General features: G+C 45.6%; 1 protein-coding gene across 1 annotated transcript in view; it reads right to left on the bottom strand.

Moving 5' to 3' along the window:
• The window catches only part of ZFC3H1 (zinc finger C3H1-type containing), a 220457-nt gene that overhangs the window by 79189 nt on the left and 113275 nt on the right, over positions 1 to 27993 (bottom strand). Inside the window, 3 exon segments of the mRNA XM_029597179.1 lie at positions 20904 to 21087; positions 21351 to 21464; positions 21622 to 21723. Of these exon segments, the coding sequence (XP_029453039.1) occupies positions 20904 to 21087; positions 21351 to 21464; positions 21622 to 21723 (400 nt within the window).

The raw sequence follows: 27993 nt of genomic DNA, 5'->3' as shown, positions 1-27993 counted from the left end.
TAGTCATCTTGAATGACCTCGATTTATGGCACTAATTAAGTAGTGTCATTTGCCCAATCTCTTAGACAAGTGGCCAAAAGTTAGTAATTGAGAGAAATTTGATCTAAATGGCATCCAGTCACATTAGAGCTCTGCCACACAATTGTATGTCCAAATCTCTATGTGTTACAGATCAGCTAAACAGAAATAACCCCAGAGCATTTAGCAATTTAATCTACCCAAATCACACTGATTAATGTAAACCAGATTTTAGATTGTAAACCAGATTTTAAATGTAGACAGGTACAATCTTCCACAACAGAATGTTAAACTAGATTTCAAATATTTGTGTCATATCAGATGAAAATGTCTAAACCAAAACCTTGCTTACTGATAAGGGATTATTCTACTGGATTTGAATGACCAGAATCTGAACAAACAGTGTATACCAGTTATTAATAAATAAATCTGAAAGTAAAAATCAGTAGTCCTACAATCTTCAGTGGGTTCATCGACTCAAATAGAGGTACAGCTCGGTAGTAAGACTCCCAAACGTCAACTGATCATTGCATAAATCATCTCTGCCCTCCCATCTTTCCTTGGGGCCACCTTAATGCACAAACATTAGCATTTTATGAGGATTTATGTGGTAGCCAGAATTCTGACAAACACCAGAAGAAGAGACCACATCTCTCCCATTGTCAAAAATTTACACTGGCTACCAATACATCTCAGAATTCTTCACAAGTCCATTACCATCATCCATAAAACCATCCATTCCCAAGCCTCTCTTAGCCTTCAAATCCCGCTCAGACTACACTCCTCATCCAGACCCATCAGAGAAGCCTACAGAGGATCCCTACATGTCCCCCAAACCAAAGCTACACACCATCTATCCTTCAGAGAACGGGCCTTCTCTACAGCAGGACCATCTATATGGAACGCCATTTCCCCCTGACCTCAGACAGGAACCATGCTTATTAACATTTAGAAAAAGGCTTAAGACATGGCTGTTTAGACAAGCCTTTCCCGAACCTAACTGACTCACCTAACAACCTGACCTAACAGACTGACAACAACTATTAACATACATTTCAGCACTATGTAAATAATTATTCCTCTTCTTACTGTTAAATTATTCCTGCTTCTCTTCTTCTTCCCCCAGTTCCTGCTTCCCCTGTTTTATTGTAACTTTCTTGCTTCTCTCCACTTGTTAAATGTTCAAGATTATCACTCCCCCTGTTACTTGTAAACCAGCATGATGTGATTGTATCATGAATGCCGGTATAGAAAAGCTCTAAAAATAAATAAATAATTTGACAGGAGAATCTTACTGAGGTTCCAGTTCTCCTGTCAAATATTTAGCAAAATTGCTTACTTTGTAATAGGTGTTATTCCAGGACAGCAGGATGTAGTCCTCACATATGGGTGACATCATCAGATGGAGCCCTGGTATGAAAAACTTCTGTCAAGAGTTTCTAGAGACTTTTGGCTGGCACTGTGGGCCTACTGAGCATGCCCAGCATGCCATGATATTCTCAGCCACAGGGGTCTCCCTTCAGTCTCGTTTGTAGCAATATGCGTGAGCTAAAAAAATAAAATAAAACGTATCGGACCCAACTCCGTGGGGAGACAGGTGGGTTCTGTGAGGACTACATCCTGCTGTCCTGGGATAACACCTATTACAAGGTAAGCAATTTTGTTTTATCCCAGGACAAGCAGGATGATAGTCCTCACATATGGGTGATTAGCAAGCTACAGGCTGAGTCATTCTTATATTATACCAACAGCATACAACCTGTGCAATGAGCACAACTGGTGTACTGCTGGAAAGAATGAGGCAGCCTGAAATCACAGCAGGATGGATGTAGAAGGAGTTGGTGTTATACTGGAAATAAGTTTAAGACAGATTGTCCAAGGGCTGAATCTTGTCATCCTTTATCCAAACAGTAATGGGCTGCAAAGGTGTGAAGGGAACTCCATGTTGCAGCTTTACATATGTCAAGAATGGGCACTGAATGATAGTGTGCTACTGATGTGAACATAGCCCTTACTGAATGTGCTTTCACTCGCCCCTGGAGAGGAATTTTTGCTTTTTCATAACAGAATTCAATACAGTCTGCTAGCCAGTTGGAGAGAGTCTGTTTTCCTACCGCAACTCCTGGTTTATTTTTGTCGAAAGAAACAAAGAGTTGGGCGGATTTCCTATGGACCGCCGTGCAGTTCAGGTAAAAAGCTAGTGCACGTTTACAGTCCAAGGTGTGTAAGACTCTCCCTGGTGAGAGTGAGGTCTTGGGAAGAACGTAAGCAAGACTATTGACTGATTGATATGAAAGTCTTACTACTTTTGGTAAGAATTTGGGGTGAGTGCGAAGGACTACTCTGTCATGCAGGAACCTTGTGTAGGGTGAATATGTGACGAGTGCTTGCAAGTCACTGACTTTTCTAGCCGATGTAATGGTTACTAAGAAAAGCACTTTCCAGGTAAAGAATTTTTCTTCACAAGAGTGTAGAGGCTCGAACAGTGAGCGCATGAGCCTTGCTAGTACTAAATTCAGGTCCCATTCAGTGACCGGTGGTCGAATGAGAGGCTTAAGGTGAAGTAAGCCCCTCATGAACCTAATTAGTAGGGGTTGTGCTGTTATTGGTGCATCCCCTATTCCCTTGTGATATGCCACTATGGCGCTTAGGTGAACCCTTACAGAGGATGTCTGGAGACCAGAATCCGACAGGTGGTATAGGTAATCTAGTAAAGAAGAAGTGGGGCAGGAGAAAGGTTCTATACCCTTTTGTGTGCACCATTTTGTAAATCTAGTCCACTTAAAGTGGTAGGATTTATGTGTGGAAGGCTTTCGTGAAGCTACTAGAACTTGAGAGACTTGTGCTGAAAGATTAAGTGGTTGGAGAATTAAGCTTTCAACATCCAAGCTGTTAGGGCAAGAGTTGTCAGGTTGGGATGACGCAACTTGCCCTGATTCTGAGTGATGAGTGTGGGCTCTGTGCCCAGGCGGATTGGTTGTGAGATCAAGAGGTCGAGGAGTATGGGAAACCATACTTGTCGAGGCCAGTACGGGGCTATGAGGATCATTGTCCCTCTGTCCTGTTGTAGCTTCACGAGAGTTTTCACTATGAGCAGAATTGGAGGATACACATATAGAAGACCTGTGTTCCAGGGGCAAGCAAATGAGTTCCTGGGGACTGTTTGTCGACGTCCGTGGAGGGAGCAGAACCTTTCCACTTTGTGGTTCAGTGTGGACGCAAAGAGGTCTATGGTTGGGCGACCCCCAGCGTTGAAAGATTTTGCTCGTTACACATGGGTCCAGCGACCATTCATGGGGATTGAAATGTCAACTGAGATAGTCTGCTAGGATGTTTTTGATGCCCGCCAGATAAGTTGCTCAGAGATGTATGGAATGCTCTAGAGCCCAAGCCCAAATCTGTACTGCTTCCTGGCAGAGCAGATAAGAGCCTGTGCCTCCTTGTTTGTTTATATACCACATTGCTACTGTGTTGTCTGTTTGTATCAGCACAGTCTTGTTTGAGAGGCAGTCTTTGAAGGCATAAAAGGCATATCTCATCGCTCGAAGTTTCAAGAGGTTTGATACTGTTTTTCGAGCGTAGTCCACTTCCCTTGTGTTTGAAGGTTGACGACGTGAGCTCCCCATCCAAGATTGGAGGCATCTGTAGTCAGGATGACTTGCGGATTTGCCTGTTGGAATGGGAGACCAGCTTTCAATGCTGTTTGATTTGTCCACCAGTGGAACGATAGACGTAACTGGTTGGTGATTTGAATCGTGTACAACAGTGGTTGGAAAGCTTATAGCCATTGAGATTTCAAAGTCCATTGAGTTCTTCTCATGGCTAGCTTTGCCATAGGAGTGACATGTACTGTTGAGGCCATGTGTCCTAGGAGAACTAGGATTTGATGGGTGGATGCGAACTGGTGATGAATTACAATGTTCGCTAATCGTGCCAGATTGTTGGCACGGTTGCTTGGAAGGGAAGCTTTCGCCACTATGGTGTCAAGGTCTGCTCCGATGAATGTGAGGAGTTGAGACAGCTCAATGTGGGATTTTGGATAATTGATGAGAAATCCCAGAAGGTGCAATAGAGTTATTGTGGTTTTCAAGGCAAAGGAAAGGCTCCCTGCCTGGATAGACTTCTGATTAGCCAATCATCTAGGTATGGAAAAACATGAATGCTGTTTTTTCTTAAATGTGCAGCCACTATTGCTAGGCATTTTGTGAATATTCGAGGAGCAGAGACCAGTCCGAATGGTAGGACTCGATACTGGTAATGAATCTTTCCCACTACAAATCGTAGGTACTTGCAATGTTGTGTGGAAATTGGTATGCGCGCATAAGCGTCTTGAAGATCCAGAGAACAGAGCCAATCTCCCTTTTGAAGTAACGGAAGGATGGTTCCCAGAGATACCATCTGAAACTTTTCTTTGTGTAGAAATTTGTTGAGATTTCGGAGGTCTAAGATAGGGCGAAGGCTGCCTGTTTTCTTTGGAATGAGGAAATAGCGGGAGTAAAACCCCTTGCCTTGTTGAGACCAGGGCATTGGTTCGATGGCCCTGGCAGTCAGCAAAGTATAGAGTTCTACTTGGAGTTGAGGTGTGATGAGTATGTTTAACCAAAGTGGAATGGGAGGAGAATGCGGGGGTATCGTATTGAATTTTAGAAGATATCCCCGATTTAATATGGCTGATACCCATTGGTCTTTTGTGATGAGACTCCATTGGTGTTGGAAATAATGAAGTTGACCTCCGACTGGTAGGGAGAGCATAGGGTTGAGAAAGAGGCTGCTGTTCTCTTGGCACGGTTCAAAAACCCATCGCTGGTCCAGTTTGGGGTGGGGGCTGGGTCTTTTGTTGCTTCGGCTGATGTGGACATCCTCTCTGTGAGGGACGGTATTGATGTGCTGAAGAGGCAGGAGGGTAATACCTTCTAGGTCTGTAGAAGGGTCGCCTCGAGTCTCTGCATGTTGGACATCTTAGGGAAGTTGTCTGATCTGCTGGCAATTTTGATAGCTGAAGGAGAGTCTCGTGATGGTCTTTCAGCTGAGATACCGTAGCTTGGATCTTTTCCCCGAAAAGATTGTCACCAACACAAGGGAGATCTGCAAGCCTTTCTTGGACTTCCTGCTGAGGTCTGAAGCCTTAAGCCAGGCCCATCTTCTCGCATTTATTGCAGAGGCAGATAGACAAGTTGATGTTTTGAACACATCATAAGCTGCTCTCACCTCAAGTTTGCCAGATTCTAATCCTTTTTCAACTAATGTAGCCAAAGGTAGTTGATGCTGTTGTGGGAGGTTGTCCACAATACCCTGTACTTGTTTCCATAAGTTCCTTTGGTATTGTGTCATATACAGCTGGTATGCTGCAATACATGCTACCAGCATGGACCCTTGCTAGACCTTCTTCCCTAAGGTGTCCAAGAATCACTGCTCCTTTCCCGGTGGGACAGAAGAATGAGGTTTTTGTTTCCAAGCCTTCTTCTGAGCAGATTCTACCACTACCGAATGGTGAGGTAGTTGGGGCTTCTGATACCCTGGAGCATGCTGCACTAAATAAGTGGCATCTGTTCTTCAATTCACTGTTGGGACTGAGCAGGGGTGTTCCCACATTCGTTGCTGCAATTCCAAGAGGACTTGATGGATTGGGATAGCCATAATTTCTTTCGGCGCATCCACAAACTGCAGTATTTCTAGAGCCTTGTGTCTAGTATCCTCCTCTGTGATCAATTCAAATGGAATTGTATCTGCCATTTCTTTGATAAAATTTGTAAATGACAAATCTTCTGGAGAGGATTTCTCTCTCTCCTCTGGTGGAGAGGGCTCTGATTGCAGTTCCTCTAACTCTGTGTCAGTGTCAACATCCTTCCAAAGTGTATATTGAGGATAAGGGGAGTCAGTGTCTTCTGGTTGGACATGATGCTTCGATTTAAACACAGCTTTTGTTGGGATGTGTTTTGGCATCGTTGGAAGTGAGGGAATCAATGGGCCTCGATGGAAAATCGATGCCTTGTATCCCCCGATGGACCTGGATGGATTGGCATCGTTGTGTCTTTGAAAGGCATCGAGGGTGTCTTTGGAACTCTATGTCGATGAAGCCCCCATGGTCCTGGGGCAGAATCGGAGTCTCCGCCGTCCTCCTCCGATGATCTGGGAACCGGAATGGCTGGAGTCACCAGTGGGTGTATCGGCATCCATGGTATTGATGGCTGCATTGATGGAATCTGTGCCGGTGTCTGAGGAAAGGCTTGTAATAAGGCATAGAGTCTATTCAGCAAAGGCTGAAAAATTGACTGTTCCAATGCAGATGCCTGTGTCGGTGCCAGTACCGATGGCACTGTCGGAGGCTGCAGGTTCCTCAGAGCCTCAACGACGGCCTGTTGGACTAAAGTAGTCACTTCTTCCCTTGAAATCAGGGCAGTGTCCACTGCCACTGGGGAAGGTACTGCTGGTGCTATTGGCACTTCCACGATGATTCGTGGGGGCACATCCTCTGACACCGAGCCCGGTGGAGAGCGCCGCAGTTCTTTGTGTACAGTCGGTGGAGTTGGCTCTAGTACACGGACCTTCTTAGAAATCCATCGAGCCGATGCCTATCATGACATCGATGGTTTACCATCCGCTGGGTCGATGGATCGATGGCGATGCCGCTTCTTTTCCCGATGACTTTTCGATGCCGAAGTCGATACTATCGATATTAATCGATAGCGCCGGTGACGGACGGTCGTCAGCTCGTGTTTCACCTCGATGTTTAGTGTCATCTGGGCACAGGTTGAGCAAGCCCGGACGTCGTGGCCTGATCCCAGGCACAGAACACATATATAATGTGGGTCAGTAATGGACATAGTCCGGTTGCAATCCGGACATTTTTTAAACCCCGATGCCATGATAAAGTTATGGCCTAATAACGGTCGATGACCGGCGGGAATCAACAGTGAGATGACCAGAATCGATCAAAACTATCTGAAAAATGTACTCACTAAGACTATGTCGAAGAGAGACCCAATTATGAGAAAAATGTGACTGAAAATGTGAATGAAAAAGTTTTCTTCCCTTGAGAAATGTGAGGGAATTCTTTTTCCACAGCTCCTGAACTGCTTTGCTACAGCAAGGCGGAAAAAAAGTGTCTGAAGGGAGACCCCTGTGGCTGAGAATATCATGGCATGCTGGGCATGCTCAGTAGGCCCACAGTGCAAGCCAAAAGTTTCTAGAAATTCTTGACAGAAGTTTTCAGTACCAGGGCTCCATCTGATGATGTCACCCATATGTGAGAACTATCATCCTGCTTGTCCTGGGATAATATAAAACACACAAAATAAAAATATTATGCGTCGATTTACATGGAATGCTGAGGCTACCTTGTGTATTATGTCTCAGCATTACAGAATCCTTACTAAACCTTAAAAAGGGAGCCTTGCAAGACAGACTGCAACTCCAAAATGCATCTTCCTGAGGTAATTCACAATAAAAATGCAGTTTTCAATACCAAGTCCTTCGGAGTTGCTTAGTCTAATGACTCATAAGAAGGGCTTGCTAATGCACTAACAAATTAAAAGTCCATAACGTAAATCAGACCACAATGTAGGTTTAACGCCTTGTGAGACAATATAGATGTCCCCTTAATGCAAAAAAATCGTTGCAACCAGTACTTTTAAAGATTCCAAAGCCAAGACCTTGCTGAGACTTCTGTAAGAATGTCAGAATATCTCCTATTTGTAACATCATGGCAAACAGTTAATCTGTCTACAATATATTGCAAAAACTTATCATACCCTCACAAACTCTCTTGTGGAATTCTTAGAACTTAACCTTGTTCTAATAACTGATTGTTAGTATCCCATCTTAGCCAATCTCGCCCTCTCATCAGCTATGCCATAAGCAAGAGCGAACATGGGTTTCCCATTACTATTGATCCCTGATGAAGGAGACCCCTATGCCTTGAAAATGCAATGCTCGAGCCACTGTCAGTCTGCTTAGATCAGCATACCATGGTCTTCGCAGTCAGTTTGGTGCCACTAGAACCTCCTATACAAACGCCTACCTGAGTTTCTTTATTACATAGCTTAACGGCCAAGGAGGGAAAAAAAAAAGCTTAAAGCAACCTTTCCCTTGGCCACTTCTGTATCAGCACATCCATAATCTTTTCAGTGGCTGGAGAAACTTCTTGCCTTTGCGTTCTGGTGGGTTGCTATTAGAACCATCTATGGTTCACTCCATTTTTGTATTTTCTGCTTGTTACCCCAATAGCCTAGAACCTGGGTCTTTGTATTTCAGTTCAGAAAATCTGCTTCCCCATTCTCTTGACCTGCAATGTGTAATGCTGAAAGCTATAGCACATTTTTCTCAAACCATGTGAATAGTAGCTCTGCTTCCTCCAAAACTCTTTGGCTCCAGGTACCCTCTTGTTTATGTATGCTACTGCTGATGCATAGCTGTATAGTATACTTACTGTTCCTTAGATACCGTATTTTTCGCTCCATAAGATGCACCTAGGATTCAGAGCAGGAAAATTAAAAAAAAAAAAAAAAAGTGCGCTAAACCGGCTCTGTTCCCAGGCGACTGTGCGTCTTATGGAGCAAATTAGGGGCAATGGGTGTCCTACCATGGGCGTCAATTGCTCCTACCATGTAACAAGGGCCGACCAATTGCACCGGTAGCCCCTGTGACATAGTAAGGGCAAAGGCTATCGGCGCCATTTTGAATACTGGCAGCCGACGGCCCGAGTGCAGGAGATCGCTCCCAGACCCCCGCTGGACCACCAAGGACTTTTGGCAAGTCTTGGGGGAGGGGTTGTAGTTAGTTTTGAGGGGTTTTTTGTTTTGTTTTTTTTAATATTTGCTCAAGACGCACAGACATTTTCCCCCCACTTTTGGGGGAAAGAAAAGTGTGTCTTACGGAGCAAAAAATACGGTAATCATTGACTGAAAATGGAGTAATGATATTCATAGGACTCAAATGATTTATGTACCTCGTACTCATCACGTTGCTCAACCTTGAGCGAAAGTCTTAGAAAAAAGCACCCCCAATCTCTGTCTTAACATCCCCTCTGCAACATTCAAGAGTTTGTCCACCAACTAAAACATTACCATTATTTTTAGGTAAATTTTTTTTGAAGAATTATGCAGGCAAATATAGTATACTATCATACCAATTTTACCACCTAATGCAGGCAAAAACCTACTGACAAATCAAAGGCATATGATATACCAATTTTCAAAAGCCCACTTGCACAAGTAAAGTGCTTTTACATGCGTAAAGCTCAGCATTAAACATGTAAATGCTCTTGAGCATCAGGCCATTAATATTAAACAATTTTCTTTGTGACCCCCAACCAAAGACAAAACATTCAAATGCAATTCTGCATTTAGGAGTGCGAAATAAGATTGATGACCCCATATTTTTTTTTTTAATGGAAATTCAATATTATAGTCTATTTTAATTTACTGCTCTGATAGGTCTAGTAAATTCAGATACATATGAAATCCAGAATTGGTCTGTAAGGGCCCTTTTTTTTTTTTTTTGGTAATACCTTTTGAAATGGGGAAATTACTTACCTGATAATTTTGTTTTCCTTAGTGTAGACAGATGGACTCTGGACCAATGGGTTATGTGCTCCCCTGCTAGCAGATGGAGATGGGAATTGGGTTTCAAAGCTGTCACCCTACAAAGACCCCTGCAGTGACCTCAGCCATTCAGTATTCTCTTCAAAAAGCCATTGTGGAGAGAGCGGATGACGTCACCGCGCGGGTCGGACGGCTGATCCCGAGCTGCTCCCCGACCGCTCCTAGCATCAGCCTTCATCGGCGCCCGGAGGCCTCGGTTTTTGCCCTAAAACGAGGATCTGCCTCAGCAAGTGCTGCTATGGCAGCTGGCAAGAAAAAAATAGATTTAAAAAAATTTTCTTTCGCCGCGGGTGCAGCCGAGCTGGACACGGGCAGCGTGGCCAAAATGGCGGACGGGCCAGGAATCTCTCCCGGGGCGGAGGGGGAGGTGACCCCAAGGTCCCCAGAGCGGGGAGACAACGAAATGCCCTCCCGATCCGAGTTTACAGCGTGGTTTGGGGCGCTGCGAGCCGATATGGCACAGAATAAGAAGGACATGGAGGCAATCATGTCAAGCCTAAAATCGGAGGTAGCAGAGATCGGACACCGAGTGGAGACCTTGGAGGAGGGCCTAGAGGAGCAACAGACTTACAGCCACGCTCTCGGTGAGGACCAGCAGAAGCTCATCGATGCCCAGGACGTATTATCCAGGCAAGTGGAAGACTTGGAAAATAGATTAAGAAGATCTAATCTACGATTTAGGGGCATTCCAGAGACCCCTGATAATAGTGACTGTATAAAGGTGGTTCAGGACATTTGTAAGATTCTGCTTCATCCCGAGCCGGCTCCAGCGGAGGAGACATCTATTGCTTTAGATAGAGCACACAGATCCCTGGGGACTCCCAGAAATAACCAGGCCAGGGATGTCATTGCTTGCTTTCACAATTTCCAGGTGAAAGAGCGGGTGATGACGGCTGCCAGGGCTCACGGCTCCCTGCAATGGCAGGGGCACCGGATTGAAATTTTTCAAGATTTGTCCTTCACCACCATTCAAAAGAGGAGAGAGTTCCGGGCTGTGGTGCAGGTCCTGCGTGATCAGAACCTTCGATACCGATGGCTGTTTCCCTTTGGACTGAGCTTTTCTATTAATGGTATCTCCTCCAGGGTTCAAAAGGTGGCAGAGGCCGAGGATATTCTGCGCACGGCAGGCCTCCTGACGGAGGCACGGAGACCGGCGAGGACTGGTACACTGGAGACACCACTCAGGAGAGACTTTCCAAAGTGGCAGCGGGTGCCCAAGGGTGGTAAAAGGCTTCGAAGGAACTCTGAGGACTCTAATGCATCCAAGGGGCCAGGATGAGGGGCGGGACTTCCGAGGAGGGACACCTCCTCGCGGACTCTAGCTTTGTGCGGGGCCTGTGTCACGCCTGGATCCACAAAGGCTGAGGTTTATTGCCAGGTTCAATTGTTTTCTACGTTTTAGGTTGATGGGGCGACCGTTGTTTCTCTGTGTTTATTCCTGTGCGAGCGGAAGGGGGGATGGAGCTTGCTCGGTGATGGCATCGCTCTCCATGCTTCGAGCCCACGTAATGAGTGGGCGCATAAGGGGTGGGGTGGGGTGGGGGGGAAGGGCGGGTGGAGGGGGAACTGTTCGAGCCTTAGATGTTTTCTTCCTGGCATTGCATTCGGGTGAGGGGGGTAGATTACAGCTCCTTGGCTGGGTATGGTTGGGGGGGGGTGGTCCGTGTTTACCTGTAGGGAGATGGAAGAGATTTTTTCTATTATGTATTTTTTAGATGGATAGTCTAAAATTAATCTCTGTGAACACGAAAGGTTTGAATTCGCCTATGAAAAGGAAAACCCTTATTCAGGATATGAAAAGGTTACATGCTGATATCGTGTTTTGTCAGGAAACGCACCTGCTCAAGCGGTATGAAAAGCTGTTGGCTGCTAGGGACTACCCTCATTTCTATCATTCAGCGGCAACTAAAGGGGATAAATATTGTGGGACTGGTATCCTGTTTTCCCAGCATGTTACCCCAGAGGTGGGCACGATCTTAAGGGACGTAGAGGGCCGCTATATTATGCTGAAGGTGAAGCTATACAACACACAATACACGCTGGTTAATGTTTACGCACCCACAGGTGACCAGGGAGCTTTCTATGGGAAATTATCCAAGTTATTGGGAGACTGGGCGGAGGGGCACTTAATTGTTGGTGGGGACTTCAATCTCACTAGAAACCCTTACCTTGACAACACGGGCTCTAGTCCGGGAGGGAGACGTAAGGAGAGACAAGCCCTCAAACATTTGATTGATGATAGGGGCCTTACAGATATCTGGCGACTATTAAACCCCACGGCTAGAAATTACTCCTTTTTCTCACACCCGCACCATTCCTACTCTAGGATTGATTATTTCCTCCTTGACAAAGCATTGGTCAGCCAAGTCATGGACGCTGATATTGGTAGTATCACCTGGTCTGACCATGCCCCGGTGTGGATCTCGCTGCGGCGGTGTGGGGGGGACCAGGGGACGCGATTCTGGCGGCTCAACGAAAGTTTACTGGATGATAAGGCCTTTGTTGAAAAGATTAATGAGGCCATACGGGATTTTCTGGCTATTAATGATAATGGGGAGGTGGCCCCTGGTACACTATGGGAGAGCTTGAAGGCCTTCCTACGAGGCTTATTTATTTCTAGGGCGGTCTATGTTAAAAGAGACTGTGCTAAGCAACGCCTCCAGCTTCTAGAATCTATCGCACACTTAGAGCTCCGTCATAAACGGACTATGGAGACCCACATTGCACAACAGCTGCGGGAGGAACGTAGGGCTCTTCATGCATTAGAGATGGGAAGGGTAGCGCACCAGTTAGAGCTTCTCAAACAACAACATTTTGAATATGGCAATAAAGCGAGCAAGCAACTTGCACGGAAATTAAGGGAAAAGGAGGCAGCCACTCATATTACAAAAATCCGAACCTCGGATGGGCAATACATTCACTCGCAAGGGGAAATAGGCCAGAGATTTAATGCGTTTTATCAAGACCTGTATGACTCTGACCCAACTATCATAGACCCCGAGATAGCTAATTACCTGGAGAGTGTTCACTTGCCCGCCCTGGAAGAGGCGGACAGACAGAGGCTAGACAAGGAGGTGTCACAAATGGAAGCTCTTCAGATTATTAAAGAGCTCAAACTGGGCAAGTCACCGGGATTGGATGGGTATTCTGGGAAGTTTTACAAGGTATTCGGGGCCCTATTGGCACCATCCCTTATCAACATGTTTAATGACTTGAAGGATACTGGCAGAATCTCCCAACAAGCCAACACTGCGGGAATTACTATCTTGGCTAAACCCGGGAGGGATCACACCCTATGCGGATCTTATAGGCCGATATCTCTTATTAATCTAGATCTCAAGATACTGGCAAAAATTATGGCCAGACGGCTGGGGAGTGTTGCCCATCTGCTGATAGCTCCAGATCAGTCAGGGTTTATTCCAGGGAGGTTGGCTTCCGATAATGTACGGCGGGTTGTTGAATTGATTGAACATGTCCAGAACCATGATATCCCGGCCACTCTTTTATCCGTGGATGCTGAGAAGGCCTTCGATAGAGTACACTGGCCTTTTTTATTTAAAGTAATGACCAAAATGGGGCTGGGAACGAACTTTCAGTCATGGGTTCATAAATTGTATGACCACCCCCAGGCCCGCATTAAGATCAATGGAGCATACTCCTCTCCTTTTGAGGTCAGGCGGGGCACTAGGCAGGGTTGCCCCCTGTCCCCCCTGTTGTTTGCCTTGACATTGGAACCTCTGGCGGAGACTGTTCGCGGTTCGCAGTCCATTACTGGCATCTCCGTGGGAGGGGCTGAATACAAAGTCTCCTTGTTTGCGGATGATCTCCTTTTCACGGTCACCAATCCTGACTCCTCATTATCCGCTTTGGCACAGGAAATTAGATTGTTCGGGAGGGTGTCTGGCTTCAAGATGAATGAGGACAAATCTGAGTTGCTTAATATTTCTATGCCCGATTTAGTGTACTCAAGGATGGCTGCACATTTACCCTTTAAGTCGGCAAAAAAGTGGGTAAAATACTTGGGGGGTCAAGATTTGCCCGGATCTGCGGCAATTATTTGACCTAAATTATTCCCCGCTTGTCACTTCCATTCAGTCTATCCTGGATAGATGGGACAGAATGAATCTCTCTTGGGTGGGGCGCATTGCGGCAGTCAAAATGATGATTCTCCCTAAATTTTGCTATTTATTCCAGACCTTGCCCGCTAAAGTCCCTCTTAAAGCTCTGACTCTTTGGCAACGGAAGCTCTTTCGATTTGTCTGGAAGAGAAGGCCTCCACGGGTGGCTAGGTCAGTTCTATATAAGTCTAAATTACAGGGGGGTCTTAATTTCCCTAATCTGTTATGGTACTACGTAGCTAATTTATTAGCTGTGATTATCAATTGGCACTGTCACAGTCAGATCAAGCCATGGATAGTAATAGAGAAGGCGATTGCAGGGTCTCCTCCCTTGACTACCAGGGTTTGGGCCCCACACACTCCGACAGGGGACGGACTAACAACTTTTTCCCGGGTGGTGCTGGACACTTGGAAGTCTTGGAAAAGGCGGCTTGTAGGTGATCTGGTGATGTACCAACATACATCGTTCTTGCATAATCCATTGTTCCCCCCGGGGCTGGATGCAGCGTTCATTCGACGTTGGCAGCACAAGGGTCTCACCACTTTGGGGCAACTTTGGAAGGGTGGTCTACTCATACCTTTCCCCGATTTACAAGCTCAGTTTCATTTGGATCAATCAGACCATTATACCTACCTGCAGCTTTCCCATCTTTTTTCCACTTACAGGCTATCTCAGCTGTTCTCTCAGGAACAGCCACTTTTTCTCACATTCTGTAGGAACGCCGATCAGGTTAAGAGACATGTCTCTCGGGTTTACGCTCTTTTAAATAGGGGCACGGGTGTGGCTGACACGCATCTAGTCCACTGGAACTCTGATCTGGGTGGTATTATGACTGAGAAGATCTGGGAAACGTGTTATCAGCGCATATCTAGGTGTTCTATTTCAGCCACTTTGAAGGAAAATGGCTATAAACTTCTCTATAGATGGTACCGCACGCCGGATAGCTTACACAGGATGTCCGTGCGCCCGACTGCTAACTGCTGGCGGTTGTGCGGCAATATAGGCACCTTTTTTCATATGTGGTGGGAATGTCCTAGCGTTGCCCAGACTTGGGCTTACATCCAGGATTATATTCAGCATACCTTAAATCTCAAAATTCCTCTAACTCCCCAGCTTTGTTTATTACAGGTGGACTCCGGAGAGGGCAGCATCTGGGAGAGAGCTTTGGTGACGCAGGTGGCTTTAGCTACCAGATGTGAAATAGCGCTCTGGTGGAAAAGGGTTGAGACCCCTGCATTACGTGATATCCTGAACAGATTAGATAAAGTGTATCTTATGTGTCATCTGACCGCCACTAGGCATGATCAGCTCCCTAAATTCCAGAAAGTGTGGGCTCCATACATAAAGGGGATCCTCAAGGACTGAAGCTCCGGAAGCCTTCTTATTGTTGTTATAGAGGTTTTCGATATCACTGACACCATTTTTGGGGAGACGTATCCTCCTCTCTCTCTGACAATTTACTTATTCAACCATGTTTCACTTCTAGGTTTACCTTCTCCCTGGTGCAAGGCTTGGAAAGGTTTTAGGCGGGGTGGGAGGGGGGGAGGGAAGGGGGAGGGTAAGGGGGGCGGTGGTTCTGAGGGGAAATAACCAAGAAGCATCCATTTAGTGTTCTCAAAGTTTTTATTGTCAATTTGTTACCACTCAGTTTGTACATTATAGTGTTGAGAGGGAATATGCTGTTGCTGTCACATGCTCATATTGTGCCACCCAGCGCTGCGGCGCTGCGGCACTGGTCGGAGACGGTCTTTGAAGACACATATTGTCCTGTACTAGTGGCGTTGAGTAATGTATGTTATCATGTCCATTGCTATCCTCTGTGTTTGGGAAGCTATTCCCACTTATGTAAACAATTTGGTACTAATAAAAATATAAATTACAGAAAAAGCCATTGTGGATATATTATTGAGGAACTTGATTATAATTTGGATGCAACTTAATAACTTGATTAAAAACTGGAGACCGCAACTCTACTCAACCAACAAAGTGCTGAATCCCAGCAATACTATAGATGTACTGAACTAGGGATAGGGCAACGGCTTACCCATAACCACATTGAATAGAGATTCACGTCATGGGCGATTCCTTGGTGCCTTTCATGGGCAGCCATGGGCAGGATGCTAAGTCCATCTGTCTACACTAAGGAAAACGAAATGATCAGGGAAGTAATTTCGCCATTTCCTAGCATGTAGCCAGATGGACTCAGGACCAATGGGATGTACAAAAGCTACTCCTGAATGGGGCAGGAGGTTGCCCATTGTCCAGTTAGCACCGCCCTCTCAAAGGCTGCGTCATCTCGGGCCTGGACGTCCAGGCGATAGAACCTGGAGAAAGTATACAAAGAAGACCACTTCGCTGCTCGACAGATGTCAATGGAAGACAGTAGCTTAGCTTCCGCCCAGGATACGGCCTGGGCCCTAATGGAATGAGAACATAAGAACATGCCATACTGGGTCAGACCAAGAGTCCATCAAGCCCAGCATCCTGTTTCCAACAGTGGCCAATCCAGGCCATAAGAACCTGGCAAGTACCCAAAAACTAAGTCTATTCCATGTTACCGTTGCTAGTAATAGCGGTGGTTATCTAAGTCAACTTAATTAATAGCAGTTAATGGACTTCTCCTCCAAGAACCTATTCAATCCTTTTTTAAACACAGCTATACTAACTGCACTAACCACATCTTCTGGCAACAAATTCCAGAGTTTAATTGTGCGCTGAGTGAAAAAGATCTCTCTCAGATTAGTTTTAAATGTGCCCCCTAGTCTATTATCCGAAAGAGTAAAAAGCCGATTCACATCTACCCGTTCTAGACTTCTCATGATTTTAAACACCTCTATCATATCCCCCCTCAGCTGTGTCTTCTCCAAGCTGAAAAGTCCTAACCTCTTTAGTCTTTCCTCATAAGGGAGCTGTTCCATTCCCTTTATCATTTTGGTCGCCCTTCTCTGTAACTTCTCCATCGCAATCTTTTTTGAGATGCGGCGACCAGAATTGTACACAGTATTCAAGGTGCGGTCTCACCATGGAGCGATACAGAAGCAGCTCCCCCTTCCCCAAAAGGTTCCCCAGTTCCTAACAAAACTGAATCCCTCTTCCTTGCACCATCGTCTCATCCACGCATTGAGACTCTGGAGCTCTGCCTGTCTCTGGTGATCTGCGCGTGGAACAGGGAGCATTTCAGAGAATGCTACCCTGGAGGTTCTGGATTTAAGTTTTCTACTTAAGAGCCTAAATTTGGCTTCCAGAACCTCCCTCCCACATTTTCTTATGTCGTTGGTGCCCATATGTACCACGACAGCCGGCTCCTCCCCAGCACTGTCTAAAATCCTATCTAGGTGACGCGTGAGGACGGCCACCTTTGCACCAGGTAGGCATGTTACCAGGCGATCCTCACGCCCACCAGCCACCCAGCTGTCTACATTCCTAATAATCGAATCACCAACTTTGACGGCCGACCTGACCCTTCCCTCCTGGGCAGTAGGCCTTGGGGAGATATCCTCGGTACAAAAGGACAGTGCATCACCTGGAGAGCAGGTCCTTGCTACAGGATCCTTTCCTGCTACACCAGGTTGATGTTCTCCAATCATGAGACCTTCTTCCTCCAAGGCAGCACCAGGGCTGCCAGTCTGAAGTTGGGACTTGGCTACTATGTCCCTGAAGGTCTCATCTATATACCTCTCTGTCTGCCTCAGCTCCTCCAGGTCTGCCACTCTAACCTCCAGAGATCGGACTCGTTCTCAGAGCCAGGAGCTCTCTGCATCGCATGCACAACTTCTCACCGGTGGGTAAAAAATCATACATGTGACACTCTATGCAAAAGACTGGGAAGCCCCCCTCTTGCTGTGGACTGCTGCCTTCATCTCAATTTTGATCAGTTCCTAGTTAAAGTTTTAGGCTGCTATGGGAGTAGGAATGTGTCTAATTAACTTCCTTTAAATGTATCAGTGAATTTGCTATATATCTGGTAGTGGCCTACAGGGGTCTGATCAAACTCTCAAAGTTTTTGTTGTTTTTTCTCCTCAGTGAAAGTGAATTATCTGCAGATGACAATTGATGCTCTTGAGATCCAAGATGGCCCGACCCCTCATGGGAGAGAGGCACTGACCTCTTTATCTTATCTTCCAGCAGCCGAGGCACTGGAGATTCACCCCACTTACTGGCTAGTTTTTCCAATTCGCTACCGAATAGGAGGGATCCCTTAAAGGGCATCTTTGTGAGGTTGCCTTAGAGGTCACGTCCGCTGACCAATTTCGTAACCATAGCTGTCTTCTGGCCGCCACCACTGAGGCTACTCTGGCTGAGGTGCATACTACTCTGAGCTTGCACCCGCTAGGAAGGCCTCGGCTCGAGAGAGATCGAGCGATCGAGAGAGAGAGACCTGGAGGTAGCTCCACACCATGGGGCACATCGTGTTTGTCAACCGACGCATTTTGCACATCAGCTTCCTTATCCTCGAGGGAAGGAGGAAGACTTTGTCCTGCTTGGTGTTGAACTGAGCGAGAGAGTGACACAGACACGAACAAGCCACCAGGTCACAACAGGAAGCGATCTGCAGTGTCATTGCTGTCACATTGAAGGCTTGCTTAAAGATGGATTCCAGCTGCCTATCGTGAACATCCTTCAAGGACGCTCCTCCCTCTACTGGGATAGTTGTTCGCTTCAAGATGGCGCAGAACAGGGCATCCACTTTCAGGAAACACAGGCGTTCTTTGGCTGCTGCATCCAGAGGGTATAAGGCCTCCAAGGCTCAACCTCCTATAAAACTGGCTTCCGGGGGGGGGGGGGGGGGGGGGGGTGTCCCATGCCAGGTCAATCAACTCCTGGATGGCTTCCAGCATCGGGAAATGGCACGAGGCTTTCCGTAGAGATTCTAGGATGGGATTCTTCCTTTGTTCCGACATAGGGTGCGTGCCAGGAACTCCCAGGGTCTGGGAGACCAGGGCTGGTAATTCATCTCTATGGAAAAATCTAAGCATGGTCTGGTATGGCTCCAGGCGTGGAGGGATTTCCCCAGCCTCCAATGAATCCGCATCCCCTTCGTCGTCCATGGTATCTGGGTCCCTGTCAGGGATACCCTTGGTGAGGCGAGACATGTCCTGAGGCAAGCTGACAGGGCTGGGAGAGCGAGGCCTTCTCAGCTGGGGCTCTGGCCAGGCAGGGGCAGTAACTGACTGCGCCTGATCAAAGGCTTGTTGGCCCTGAAAGAATTCCAACCAAGAGAAGGCCACCGGGTCCATATTTAGCCCAGGAGGAACTGGGGTAGGTGCTGCTGAACTGCCTTCTCCCGGGGAGGACGCTGACCCATCCACCAACTGGGAGGGGCCGGACTTGGAAAAGTTCTGAGAGTCCTGCCCTCCTTCACAGTGCTGGCACAGGAAGGACTCCAGGTCAGGCTGCGCAGCCCTAATATGGGAGGCAGCACAAAGGGAGTGTCATTTGAGCTTCTTTGCTGCTGGGGCCATAATACTCTGTGTAGCTTGTGAGTTCACAGCTGGATAGTGCCTCTCGAGCACAAACAGACCCACCTCGGCACACGTAAATCTGAGCGGCCGGTTCTGAGTGTAGTTATGCGCGCAGTTATGCGCACAGGAGTGCGCATGTTAGGCACACAAGGCCCTGCCCACACTGCGCGTACTGACGGACAATGGGGAAAATGGCGCCATAACAAAACCGCGTGCAAGATGGTGCTGTCGCATCCTGCCACGTGGAGTGCCCACCGAGCCTAGCCCATCAGAGGGCCGCTCAACCCGTTCAGTAACCCCCTTCCTTCGCCTATCGGGGTCGGGAACATACAGCACGCTGAGCAAAGAGACTGGAGGAAAAACTTCCTGAAGTCCTTCCACGTCTCTGGATAAGAGTAGTTCTTCTCTACTTAGCTGGGCTCAGCACTTACCAGCTGAGTACAGAGAGACAGTCTCCAGCTGCTGGGGGAGAGGGCTTAAACCGTCACAGCCATGCTCAGCTTCCTGCACCCGCTGCCTTTCAGCTGCTTCAGCAGCAAAATCCACGCCGGAAACCGGCTATCGGACCAAGGCAAACCTCAGAGATCTCGGAAATTGCCTCAGGACTTCTCAACTGGGGAAGGGACCCTTAGATATCACCACAGAAGAGCGGGCTCGATGTTCACCAATTTAAAAGTAGAAATTTGAAGGTAAATTTTCATCCAAAGATTACAGTGTTCCCAATAGGAGAGACAATCCACATTTGCTAGGAGACAGAGATACTGAATGGCTGAGTTTACTGCAGGGGTGTATCTAAGGTGACATCAGCTTTGAAACCTGACTCAGTCTCCATCTGCTAGCAGGGGAGCACATAACCCATTGGCCCTTAGTCCATCTGGTTACACGCTAGGAAATCAGACATTTCAACTGGCACATGGCAATCCTCTGAAATTATCTCCTAGCCTTAAAAAAAACTGTTCCCAATATGAACTGAATGTATCTTTTCCCCTTTCCTTTTTCTATTTTATTTTAATCAGCCTGTATATGACTTACCAAAGCCATCTGAAAGCTCTGGTTATTTTTCTGCCTTGAAAAAGGTTAAATGCTGTTTGAATAATGAGAGTTACCTTCACTTGTTAACTGTTTTTTATTGCTCAGCTTACCACCACATTCAAGGGATAGGGGCCGGGATGGGAGCCCTTGAGTTAGAGGGATCGCTTTGAGTCCTGACAAGAGGTGATGAGCTTTCAAATTCTCAACTGCACCCTTCACTGCAAGGCTTATCAAACGCAGGAGTTTGGCCTCTACAAGCATTTCAGCTCAGAGAGTAAGCAGATGGTCCCTTTTTAGAAAAGGGCTTGCTCAATCTACACATGTAGTGCTCTCTGAGAAAAAACTCCTTCAGATGAGTAGTGAGCTACTTTGCTGTCCTGGCTCACATCACTGCAGAAAACAATCCACAGGAGCTTGGCCCATTAAGATAATTTGACTCAAAAATAAGTGCTGTATCACAACCATGAACTAGCCATAAAAATTATCTTCAATTAAAAATCTGGGTCAAGGCTTGTCCACAACTGGAGGTACAGAACACTGGCTGTATCTGGTTCCATGCATGACATACGTATAGGTGATTTTTTTTTTTTTGACAACTCCAACTGCTAGATGAGGGAACTAAACTCACAAATATGTAGCCTTACTTGTACAAAGAACAAAGGCAACCTACCCTTCACTTTGGTTCAAGTACTTGTATGCCAGTTTGATCCAGAGCTGGACGTGCTGAGGATTTTCAAGCACGCTTGCCTCCAAGTTGGAAATGTCATCCGTCTCATTTGTGAAATACCGGATATCATCCGACGTGACGACAGCATCCAGAGGGGGCATGCTCTTTGTACGCTCCTGAAAGCACGCTGCAAGGCAAAGACCAGCTCCTTTCAACACTGTGACAGCCTCCAACATTACCAAAAGTAATTCAACATAGAACTGGAAGCTGCAGGGGAGGGTTCTGCCCAGGTCCCATCAATCAGCCCCTTGCAAAAAGATAACTCTGAGCCAGTCAATTTAAAAAGAAAAAGCATTCCGCATCTTAACATAAGTACCCTTTCTTTTGGCTCAATTTATATTAAATTCAGTTACCTTAAACCATGCTGCTACCATACAAATCTATTCCTACCATATCTAGTCTGTACTGAAGTGGTGTCTTCATCACTGCTGCTCTCCGACGCCGGTTTCCTCCAATACTTTGGTTTCCAATTCCTCTTGTCTTTACATGTCGTATAAGGAGGTGCTAGAATCAGAAACGGTTTGTTTATTCCGGTTCTGCAGCCTGGACGGTACACTTATCTTCACAACTTCAGAAACCAACTTTATAGAAGTAAATCTAATGTAGTTTGCACTAGGTGTGAGGAAACAAATGTGCTCAAACTTTTTAAGGCGTGACTTACTGTGGCCTTTGCTTTCATTAATGTTACTGACAAGGAGGACAGACATCTGGTCCATCGACATGCGGTCTCTATTAATACCAAACAGTTTTTCCACATATTTTTCTGAAACAAGCAAGGATAAAAAGTTACCATTTCACTATATTCACAAACTGAATGTGTCCACATATCAACTGTTAAGTCACAGTAACTGATCGGGTAAAACCCCACACCGGAGAAAGTCATTTCTCAATGACAGACTTTAAAGTAAAATACTTTGCAATAGGGAGCCTTGAACATAGAAATATAAATTAAAAATAAAGGTCAGCAGTTGGGATGGGTGCACTATTCAGGCGCAAGTATGCTGGAATTAGATTTCTCTGCTTAAACCCAATGTCAACCATATAATCTGGAGGAAGAGTTGTTAAAACAAACTGCTACACACAGAGCAGGGATATGTGCTTGCCAAATTTAATTTCATTTATCCTTGTACAGAACTTATTTCCATGGCTATTCAAAACTATACTGCAAGCCTTCATATAATTCCAATAGGTATATTAGAGACACTGTAAATCTCAGAAAGCTTTGAAATGTTTCCTTATCACAGTCTCCATGTTGGTCTCAGACTCAGGCACACACATCATTAGGTAACATTTTCTAATGAAGTAAACTTTTAATCCATAATATGCTATTGAAAAATTAATAGTTAAATTCTCTGAGTTCTCTGGATACAAAATAAACCGCAGTTGTGGCATTATCTCAGTACCGCTCTAACTTTGGCAGTTCAACTAGAAAGTCAATTCAATGAATTATTTAGGAATCCTGTTTTGAAAAATATAATGAAAGATGATAAATTCTATCATCGATAAAATAACCATTTGGAATAAATTATAAATTTCATTGCATGGGAGAGGATCCTTGTTTCACCTCAGCTTCTTCAGAGGACGGCTTAGACCCAAGCCAGAAAACAAGGCGAAACAAGGATCCTTGCTGGGACGCATTGGAGTGATCCTGTGTGGATATAGATATATGAGAAGACCCTGGCTGATATAGTGAGAGAATCCAGTGTAGGGAATTGAGAATAGGGTGTTTGGATAATTTTTAAAAAAGGGTGGTGGGATGTAATCAGCGTGGGATTAGTTATAATCATGTTGAGATGAATTAAAATGATAGGTATCTAATATTAATAAGGCAGAGTGTGGTCTTTAAATCTGTTCAGAAGACTGATACATGATGATTTTATATTGGGGGGGATGTGTATGATGAATGAATGTGTGTGCAGAAGGGGTGTTTTAGCACATTGATTCTGAATAGATAATATTTGCCTATGTTTTTTGGGATATCTGCAGTGATTAAAAATTCCTACTCAGGTTTTTCTATTTTGCACATCTTTGTACTGATATTGTATTATTGATTCATAAGTGTATTTTTTATGCCATATTTATGAATAAAAAAATATAGTAATGATACTCTATGATGTACGTTTATATCATTGAAGAAAATATCATTTTTGCTAGATTGAATATATATACTAAAGTGTTTAAAATTAGTATATAGATTCCCTATATACATGTTTATTTTTATGGGCAAGAAGCCAGAGGAAGAAAATCCTAAGAACATAAGAATATGCCATACTGGGTCAAACCAAGGGTCCATCAAGCCCAGCATCCTGTTTCCAACAGTGGCCAATCCAGGCCACAAGAACCTGGCAAGTACCCAAAAACTAAGTCTATTCCATGTTACCGTTGCTAATAGCAGCGGTGGTTATTATGTAAGTCAACTTAATAGCAGGTAATGACTTCTCCAAGAACTTATCCAATCCTTTTTTAAACACAGCTATACTAACTGCACTAACCACATCCTCTGGCAACAAATTCCAGAGTTTAATTGTGCGTTGAGTAAAAAAGAACTTTCTCCGATTAGTTTTAAATGTGCCCCAAGCTAACTTCATAGAATGCCCCCTAGACTTTCAATTATCCAAAAGTGTAAAAAACCGATTCACATCTACCCGTTCTAGACCTCTCATGATTTTAAAGACCTCTATCATATCCCCCCTCAGCCGTCTTTTCTCCAAGCTGAAAAGTCCTAACCTCTTTAGTCTTTCCTCATAGGGGAGCTGTTCCATCCCCTTTAATCATTTTTGTAGCCCTTCTCTGTACCTTCTCCATTGCAATTATATCTTTTTTGAGATGCAGCGACCAGAATTGTACATGCTTAATATATTTATAGACTGCCCATAGCGAACCTGTCTTGCTAGGTGGCTTACAATATATGAAAACAAACAAAATTACTGACCATTAACTAGGGATGTGCATTAGTCTAGGACGAATTAGACAATTTCAACAAAATTGTCTAATTCGTCCTGTTTCAGGAAAATTTCCTTCATTTTTCGGGGTTAGCGCGCTTACATTGAAATGTCAGATTGGCCCGGAAAAAAAAAACCAACAGTGGGAAATACGAAATTTCCCACAGTTCCCCGATAGCGAAGCCTCAAACGATCGGCCATCTGATACACATCTCTACCATTAACAGCAAAATGTGAACCAAGTTTCATAAAACACTGAGAAATGATCGCAACAATGTCTATTACCCTGATCTGGGGGAATGCAGAGTTGCTCAAAGAAACTGAATGCCATACTGAGTCAGACCAAGGGTCCATCAAGCCCAGTATCCTGTTTCCAACAGTGGCCAATCCAAGTCAAAAGTACCTGGCAAGTACCCATACATTAAAAAGATTCCAAGCTATTGCCAGCAAAAAGTAGTGACTATTCCCTATTGATTAATAGTAGTTTATGGACTTCGCCAGGAACTTATCAAAACCTTTTTTAAACTCCGCTACACCAGACTTAACCACATCCTCTGGCATTAAATTCCAGGGCTTAATTGTGTGCTGAGTGAAAAATAATTTTCTCAGATTTGTTTTAAATGTGCTACTTGACAATTTCATGGTGGACCCCCCCCCCCCCCCCAAGTCCTATTATCAGAAAGAGTAAATAATCATTTCACATTTACCTGTTCTAGTCCTCATGATTTTGTAGACCTCTATTCATATCCCCCTGAGCCATCTCTTCTCCAAGCTGAACAGCCCTAACCTCTTTAGCCTTTCCTCATAGGGAAGCAACTATGTCTGACATGTGGTGATCAGAATTGCACACAGTACTGAAGGGGCGGTCTCACCATGAAGCAATAGAGACATTATGACATTCTGTTTTTATTTGTCATTCCCTTCCTAATAATTCCTAAAATTGTTTGCTTTTTCACCCCCATAGCACATTGAGCCGGTTTCAATGTAATATCAACTAAGACACCCAGATCTTTTTTCTGGGTCATAACTCTTATTATGCAACCTAACTGTGTAATTACATCATAGGTTATTTTTCCCTGTATGCATCACTTTGTAGTTGAACACATAATTCATCTGCCATATGGAGGCCCAATCTTCCAATCTCACAAGGTCCTCCTGCATTTTATCACAATCCGCTTGTGATTTAACTACTCTGAATAATTTGTGTGTCATCTGCAAATATCGCCTCACTTATCGTACCCCTTTTCCAGACCTTTTATAGAAACATAGAAATATAGAAATGATGGCAGAAAAGGACCAATGGTCCCATCCAGTCTGCCCAGCAAGCTTCCCATGGTAGTATCTGCTGCGCCGTGCAGGTTACCCCCATGTATCAGTCAGTGCTGCTTGACGTGCTTTGCTTATGGACTTGGCCCTAGAAGCAGTCCTGTGTTTTTTTCCTTAATGTCTGCACATCAGTACCCCAAGACTGTAAAAAAGTCATGGCTCGTGTTGGTTGTCTCCAAATCCAAATTCCTCTTTCCTTCCACCCCCATCCCCACCTCCTCAGGAGAGCGCAATGTTGTAGTGGCATCAAAAGCATCCAGGCTTATTGGTTAAAGGAAGTAATCCCGTGCCTTCTGTTAAGAGTAGTAAGGGATGCTCTGTGCACTTGCTTACCAGTTCCCCAGACCATAAAAATCAGGGCCCTCGATGGTCACTATCTGAATCCTATTCCCCTTCTGTTGAAACAGAGAGCAACGTTGGATGTGCATCAAAAGTATGAAGGCTTATTGGTTAAGAGTGGTATCTGCCACACCAGCAAGTTACTCCCATGCACGTTTCTTCCTTTCCTTTAGGACTTGGCATAGAAACTATCCTGTGCTTTTTCCCTTCTGTCTGCATACCAGTATCCCAAACCATGGAAGTCAGGGCTCTTGGTTGTTGTCCAAATCTAATTCCTCTTTTCTCCCTACCGTCTAAGCAGGGAGCAATGTTGCAGTTGCATTAAAAGCATCAAAGCATATTGGGTTAAGGGTAATAATTTCATGCCTTCTGCTAAGGGTAGTAACTGCCATACTAGCAAGTTCCCCCCTGCATGCTTATCTCATTTCCGTCCTCTAGCCTTTAGAGATCCACAGGGTTTATCCAATATCCCTTTGAATTCTTTTTCTGTTTTCTTCTTCACCACCTCACTGGAAGACATTCCAGGCCTCCACCACCCTTGCCATGAAGAAATATTTCCTGTTGTTGGTTCTGGAGTTTCATTTCATGATCCCTAATTCTATTGTTTTCTTAAGTCCATACATCATTGAAACCTTTTAGGTATCAGTCTTATATTTCCCCTGCACTTCCTCTCTTCCAGAGAATACATATTCAGAACCTTCAGCCTCTCCTTATAGGTCTTCTGATATAGACCGCACACCATTTTCATCACCCTTCTCTGGACCACCTCCACCCTGTTTATCCTTTTAGAGATACAGGTTCCAGAATTGAACACAAAATATAGAAACATAGAAATGTCGGCAGAAGACGACCAAACGGCCCATCCAGTCTGCCCAGCAAGCTTTCACACTTACTTTTTTCTCATATTTATCTGTTACTCTTGACCCTTATTAGTAACTTTTTGGTTCTAATTACCTTCCACCCCCACCACCGATGTAGAGAGCAGTGCTGGAGCTGCATTTAAGTGAAGTATCAAGCTTAACTCGTTAGGGGGTCATAACCGCCGCAATAAGCAAGCTACTCCCATGCTTGTTTGTTTACCCAGACTATGCAATTCAATCCTTGTTGGTTGTTGTCTGAACGTAAATCCTCTATCTTCATTCCCCCCTGCCGTTGAAGCAGAGAGCTAGGCTGGATATGCATGGAAAGTGAAGTATCAGGCTTATTTGGTTTGGGTTAGAAACCACTACAAGCAGCAAGCTACTCCCCGCTTTTTTGTGAATGCAAATCCTTTTTCCCACATTTCCTCTTGCCGTTGAAGCATAGAGCAATGTTGGAGTCGCACTAACCGTGTGTATGTTTATTGAATAAGGGTATTAATCACCAGGTAGTAGCAGTCGTTCCCGCAAGCCCCCCTATGCCTCTTCTCTTCATTCACATCCTCAAGACGTTATGGATCCACAGTGTTTATCCCACGCCCCTTTAAAATCCTTCACAGTTTTGGTTTTCACCACTTCCTCCTGAAGGTCATTCCAGGCATCCACCACCCTCTCCGTGAAGAAATACTTCCTGACATTGTTCTGAGTCTTCCTCCCTGGAGTTTTAAATCGTAACCCCCAGTTCTGCTGATTTTTTTCCCCAACGGAAAAATTTTGTAGTTGACTTTGGATCACTAAAACCTTTCAAGTATCTGAAAGTCTGTATCATATCACCCCTGCTCCTCCTTTCCTCCAGGGAGTACATATTTAGATTCTTCAATCTCTCCTCATAAGTCATTTGATGAAGGCCATCCAGCTTTTTGGTCGCCCTTCTCTGGACCGCCTCCATCCTGTCTCTGTCCGTTCGGAGATACGGTCTCAAGAACTGAGCACAGTACTCCAGGTGAGGCCTCACCAAGGACCTGTACAATGGGATAATCACTTCCCTTTTCTTACTCGATATTCCTCTCTCTATGCAGCCCAGCATTCTTCTGGCTTTACCTATTGCCTTCTCACATAGGGGCGGATTTTAAAACCCCTGCGCGCCGGCGCGCCTATTTTGCATAGGCTGCCGGCGCGCGCAGAGCCCCGGGACATGCGTAAGTCCCGGGGCTTCCTGTCGGGGGCGTGGCGGGATGACGCGGTGTTCAGGGGCGAGGTGCGGCGTTTCGGGGGCGGCGATGTGGGCGTGGTTTCGGCCCGGGGGCGTGGCCGCGGCCTCCGGAACAGCCCCCGGGACCGGACCACGGAGCGGGGCTGCCAGCCGACGCACGCAAAGGTAAGGGGGGGTTTTAGATAGGGCCGGGGGGGTGGGTTAGGTAGGGGAAGGGAGGGGAAGGTGGGGGGAGGGCGAAGGAAAGTTCCCTCCGAGGCCGCTCCGAAATCGGAGCGGTCTTGGAGGGAACAGGCAGCGCACGCTGGGCTCGGCGCGCGCAGGTTGCACAAATGTACACCCCCTTGCGCACGCCG

Source organism: Rhinatrema bivittatum, chromosome 4, assembly GCF_901001135.1.
Source record: "Rhinatrema bivittatum chromosome 4, aRhiBiv1.1, whole genome shotgun sequence".
NCBI classification, from domain to species: Eukaryota; Metazoa; Chordata; class Amphibia; order Gymnophiona; family Rhinatrematidae; genus Rhinatrema; species Rhinatrema bivittatum.
Note: the sequence above shows the minus strand (reverse complement) of the source record. Positions and strands in the feature narration are given on the sequence as shown.